This window comes from Octodon degus, unplaced genomic scaffold (assembly GCF_000260255.1).
Source record: "Octodon degus isolate 3935 unplaced genomic scaffold, OctDeg1.0 scaffold00010, whole genome shotgun sequence".
NCBI classification, from domain to species: Eukaryota; Metazoa; Chordata; class Mammalia; order Rodentia; family Octodontidae; genus Octodon; species Octodon degus.
Window position 1 is genome coordinate 24,701,309 of NW_004524586.1, and position 5,861 is coordinate 24,707,169.

At 38.8% G+C, this 5,861-nt stretch overlaps 1 protein-coding gene and 1 non-coding gene across 5 annotated transcripts in view; both read left to right on the forward strand.

Annotated features, from left to right (window-relative positions):
- The window catches only part of LOC101562780 (dihydrofolate reductase-like), a 7,496-nt gene extending 5,145 nt beyond the window's left edge, over positions 1 to 2,351 (forward strand). Inside the window, exons 1-2 of one of the 4 annotated variants that reach the window (XM_023709081.1) lie at positions 1,701 to 2,078; positions 2,195 to 2,283. In XM_023709081.1, the coding sequence (XP_023564849.1) occupies positions 1,714 to 2,078; positions 2,195 to 2,219 (390 nt within the window). In that variant the 5' untranslated portion in view covers positions 1,701 to 1,713 and the 3' untranslated portion in view covers positions 2,220 to 2,283. Of the gene's footprint in view, positions 1 to 1,700 lie in introns of those variants that run through there. The other 3 variants (XM_023709080.1, XM_023709079.1, XM_023709078.1) reach the window with 3 other exon arrangements.
- LOC111815049 lies at positions 1,366 to 1,472 on the forward strand. Its single transcript, XR_002819861.1, has one exon. It is a non-coding gene; the product is annotated as a U6 spliceosomal RNA (small nuclear RNA).
- Positions 2,352 to 5,861: the final 3,510 nt, after the last annotated feature.

Genomic DNA, 5,861 nt, shown 5'->3' on the forward strand with positions numbered 1-5,861 from the left:
TAGAAAATTACAACACTCTGAAAAAAGGAGATTGAAGAGGATATCATAACATAGAAACATATCCCTTACTCATGGGTAGAAAGGACCAACATAGTAAAAATGACCCTACTCCAAAATTGTTGTATGGACTTAATGTAACCACAATCAAAATACCATTAGCGCACCTACCAGAACTGTAGAAATCATTCTTAAATTTCATTTGAAACTAGAAGAGACTTAGAATAGCCAAAAAAAAAAAAAAAAAAAATCCTAGGTAGCAATGCTAAAGCAGGGAGCATCATGATCTCTGACTTGAAATTATACTACAACAATTTATATCATGTACAGGTAAAAATTCTCTATGATGAAGGTGATCCTTATGTATTCCTAAAATATGCCAATAAGGGGCCTGAAGAGATAGCTCAGTAGAATAAGTGCTTGCCTAGCAAGCACAGGGTCCTGAGTTCCACCCCCAGTACCACAAAAAGAAAAAAAGAAAATTACCAATAAAATCTGATTGGAGAAAAATATTACATTACAAAGCTAAGTGATTTTAAAAAAAACAACAACAACAGCATGGTACTGGCAAAATAACAGACCTGAAGATCAACGGAACAGATTAGAAGATCCAGAAACAATGTCAAACATGCTCAGCCATGTTTGACATTGAGAAAGGGGCTAAACACATTCACTGGAAGAAAAATGGCCTCTTTAATAAATGGAGCTGGGGTGAGGGGCTGGGGAGATGGCTCAATGGTCTAAGCACCTGCTTAGCAAGCACAAACACCCAGATTTGATCCCTAGTACCACATGCCTGCCGACCCTGGAACCCTGAACTGCATAGCAAAGCCCTGTACCAAATAAATAGATCAATCAATCAATCAATCAATCGGGGAAAACTGGCCAAAGACTAAAACTAGACCCATATTTCTCACCATGCACTGAATTAAAATTGAAATGAATCAAAGATCTAAATATTAAAACAGAAATGTTAAATCTGCTGGAAGAGAAAATAGGTAGAACACTCTAAGACAAAACCCTGACATATAGGAAATACTACAAAGAATCAACAGTTGGGATCTCACCCTACTACAAAGCTTCTTTGGCCCTGCCCCCAGGGCTCCTGAGAGATGACTGAGACTGGGTGTGGTGGCACACACTTGTAATCCCAGCACTTGGGAGGCTGAAAACAGGAGGATCACTACTAGTCAGGTCTGTGTAGTGAGACCCTGTAGACCCTGTACCAAATACTTAAAAATAAAAAAAAAAAGCTTATTCATAGCAAAAGAATTTACCACTAGAGTGAAAAGACAAACCACTGTGTGGGATAAAATGTTAGCTAGTTCTCCCTAAGACAACTAATATCTACAACATATAAAGAATTGAGTTTTCACTTCAGCAGCACATAGACTAAAATTGAAATGATACAAAGAAGATTAGCAAGACTGCTGCTCAAGGATGACATGCAAATTCATAAAGTGTTTCATATTTTTAAAAAAAGAATTGAAAAAGATCAGACCCCACCTGTTTAAATTTTCTATCTAAAAATGAGCATCTGAGTTGAATATCCACTTCTCAGGAAAAATATAAATGGCAGATAAATATATAAAAAAGTTCAACATCACTGATCAATCAAAAGATGCAAATTAAAACAATGCTGATTCCATCTCAATGCAGAAAGAATGGCTATTAAGATATCAACCAAGCCCGGGCCAGCTCGGAGCGAGCCGCGCCATGGTGCGTACTCTGAACTGCATTGTCGCCGTGTCCCAGAACATGGGTATCGGCAGGAACGGGGACTTGCCCTGGCCCCTGCTCAGGAATGAATTCAACTACTTCCAGAGAATGACCACAACCACCTCAGTGGAAGGTAAACAGAATCTGGTGGTAATGAGTAGAAAGACCTGGTTCTCCATTCCTGAGAAGAATCGCCCTTTGAAAGACAGAATTAATATAGTACTCAGTAGAGAACTCAAGGAACCTCCCCAAGGAGCTGACTTTCTTGCCCCAAGTCTGGATGATGCCCTGAAGCTTATCGAGCAGCCAGAATTAGCCAGCAAGGTGGACCTGGTGGGGGTTGTGGGTGGCAGCGCTGTTTACAAGGAAGCCATGGATCGGCCGGGCCATGTCAAACTGTTCGTGACAAGGATCATGCAGGAATTTGAAAGTGACACATTTTTTCCAGAAATTGATTTGAAGAAATACAGGCTCCTCCCAAAATACCCAGGTGTGCTTTCTGAGGTCCAGGAGGAGAAAGGCATTAAGTACAAATTTGAAGTATATGAAAAGAATGATTAATGTGAAGGTGTACTCTGATCTATTCCAAGTTGTTTCTCTTCCTCCTAAACAAATTATGTGTTTATAAGTTAAGAAAAAAATATTTGTTCTGGTTTTTGAAAAAAAAAAAAAAAAAGATATCAACCAATAACAAAACCTGGCAAGGATGTGGAAGAAAGGAACCTTCTCCACTGTTGGTGGGAGGACTGGTTGGTGGAAATAGTGTAAAAATTGGGTCAGCAAGATAGCTCAACAGTCTAAAGCTCTTGCTTGGGCAAGCTTAGGCAAGCGCTCAGGAACCACAGTTCAATCCCCGGCACCACATGCCACGCCAGCTCTGCTGCCAGGGTGGGCTGAGCCAGCCACAAAAAATAAATAAATAAATAACTGTGAAAATCAGTGTGGAGATTCTTCAAAATACTAGGATTAGAGGTCCTAGTATTCAAATCAGCTATTGTTCTTCTGGGTATCTTCCCTGAAAAATTAAAAACATCACACCACAGTGATATATAAACACCCATGTTTGTAGCAACACAGTTTGTAATAGCTGAATCTTCTTTGGAGATAAACCAACTTAGGAATGGATAAAAAAAAAATGTTTTTTTATGTGCAACGGAGTACTACTCAGCCATAAGTAAGGATAAACTTGAAATTTTTCTAGGTAAATGGATGCATCCTGAAGCCATACTCTTTTTTTTTTTTTTTTTTTTTTTTTTTTTTTGCGGAACTGGGGATTGAACTCAGGCCCTTGCGCTTACCAGGGAAGCACTTATTCCACTGAGCCATCTCCCTGGCCCTGAGGCCATACTCTTAAGTGAAATAAATCAGACACGTGTGTAAATAATGCATTATTTCTCCGATATCAGAAGCTAAAAGTGTAAATAGGAACCAAAGTGTACACTAGGTATTGTGGAATAAAAAGAAATACTTCAAAAGACAGGGAAAGTAGGGAGAGAGGAGGGGGAAAGGAAATAAGAGAAAAGAAAAAAATAGAATGATAAAATCAAAACAAAGCTTTGTAAGTAAGAAAGAAGAAAAGTTGAAGGGAAGGGAGAGGATTGGGGGGGGGAAATAAACCAAGATATTTCACATACAGGTGCAAATTCCCTAGAAATCAAAGATCACTATGTATATCTAAATTATACCAATAAACTGAATGAAAATAAATAAATAAATAGAAAATGTGGTATCTATACACAGTGGAGTACTGTGTATTTGGGTCATTTACAAGAAAATGGATGCATCAGCTGGGTGTGGTGGCTCACTCCTATAATCCTAGCACTTGTAAGAATTTGAATTTGAATCTCACTTGAAATTTTTTGCTTTCCCTTCTCTGTCCACTTAATCATGATGTGATCCTGGATAAGTTGCTCCAATTTCTGAGCATCTTCCTCAGGCTCAGAATGGACCTGGCCTTCCTGTGCCAAAACATCAAAGCGGAGTATGAAGCTGCTAATCAACATGGGACTCAAGGCTGACAGGACTGGGTCTGCTTTCTGCAGACTGTCACTTGAGGCCTGGATTTGTGTTGTCGGTGGCTGTGACCACACTCGCTCCCCTATCAGATTGCCCAGGACTGGTTAGGAGGATTCCTGAGAGCCCCCATGCCAGGTTCATGCTGGGCTTGAACATAGTTCTCCCACACTGGTGTCTTGGTGTGCAAGTGACCACCTATGATTTCAGGGGACACCCTGCCCTCTAATGATCTGCCCATGGGTTGTCTATTGTCTCATCAGACACCTGAGATTAAGACCAGAAATTTTCCAATTTCTTCCCAAACTGATCATCTTTTGTCTAATCACTGAACATTTGTTTCCAGGTTTCTACTCTATAACTTTCTTAGGATAGATAATAGTCATCTCTTTTCAAAAAAAATTGTCTCTTTTCTAAATTTATATTTTATTGGTACATTTTAGATGTACATGACAACAATATTCATTATAGGGAATTTGTATCTATACATGATATATATTATTCTTTGTTCTCATTCCCCTTCCCTTAAGCCCTCTTGCCCTCCATATTTACAAAAGTTTGTTTCCATGTTTCTCCTTTTCTCAACTTATTCTTTTCCCTTCCTTTCCCTCTCTTCCCTCCCTAGATCCCCTTTCCATTTTCCATCTCCCAGTATCAATTGTGAATGTTGGTGCCTGTTTATACTTTCAATTTCTCACACCAGAGAAAATGTGATACATGTGTTGTTGTTGTTGTTGTTGCAGTACTGGGGATTGAACTTAGGACCTTGTGCTTGCCAGCACTTATTCTACTAAGCTATCTCCCTGGCCCAAAACTGTGATATTTCAACATGTGTCCCATTTATTTCACTTAAGAAGCTTATCCTTCTTATTGGCAGAGTAGTACTCCATTACACTAAAAAAAAAACCTTTGTCTTCTTTATCCATTCATTGGTTGATGGGCATTTGGGCTGTTTCCAAGATATGCATATTACAAACTCTGCCAGTACAAACATGGGTGTGCGGGGCCAGGGAGATAGCTCAGTAGAATAAGTGCTTGTCTGGCAAGTGCAAGGGCCTGAGTTCAATCCCTGGTTCCGCAAAAAAAAAAAAAAAAAAGCAACAACAACAAACATGGGTGTGCATATATCACTCTGGAATGATGCTTTCAATTCTTCTGGGAAGACCAAGAAAGGGAATAGGTGGGTATCTCTAGTTTTAGTTTTTTGGTATCTCTAGTTTTAGGGGTGTTTTGGAGGGGTAGGAGACATGCAGAACTACTTTTTATTTTCTATTTTTCTTTAATTTTATTGAAAAACAAATAGCAATGAGACAGTTTAAAAACTGATTAGTAGGACAGTTACAATAATTAATACATTGCATATTGTTGTTTTCATAGTGGTTATTCATCGTACAAGATACAGACATGATATCCTGTACAAACACTATTAGTATAAATCTTTCTTCTCATTGAACTAAGAGAAGGTAGCTGTATATCTATCCTATTTTGTATATACAGATACAAAATGGTCCTTCATTTCTATCGCCTTTTTTGTTTAGTTTTGTTAGAGATGGGTATTCCCTTGCCATTTAAATATTGTAGGTGCGTGAATTTATCAAAATAATCCAATATAGTCCAGTAGTCCATAATAGTAGTGGGTTATCTGTAGGACTGGCAATATCAAAAGTGGTTGACTTGAGCCTTTTACAGCTCAGCCTATTAATATGGCTTTACATTTTATATCTTGTTTTTATACTTTTCCACTGGACAGTTAAGACCAAGATAAAGCAAGACCTATATAACAAGAAATGGAACTTTTGTATCTTCCAAAGTCAGTCAAATCCCCTCAGGATTTACCCTGAAACCCTGTACCACAGTTTGTAGATCCTTTGTAAGTATCAGCCATGTGGATGAGTCACAGCCATTGCTTGACCAATTTGTTCTCTGTGAAAACTTGAGAGAATGTTTTCTCCCTAGGTAACTCTCCCTAGGCACGTTATACATCGTCAATCACTTTCCTCTGTGTCCCATAATCTCCTTGATCAGAAAATTTGGTACACCACTGAGTTGCAAGATGTTACAGTACAGGTTCACTTATGTCCTGAGTCCTCACTGACCTTGAATGGCTAGGGACAAAATGTTGGCTATCCTTG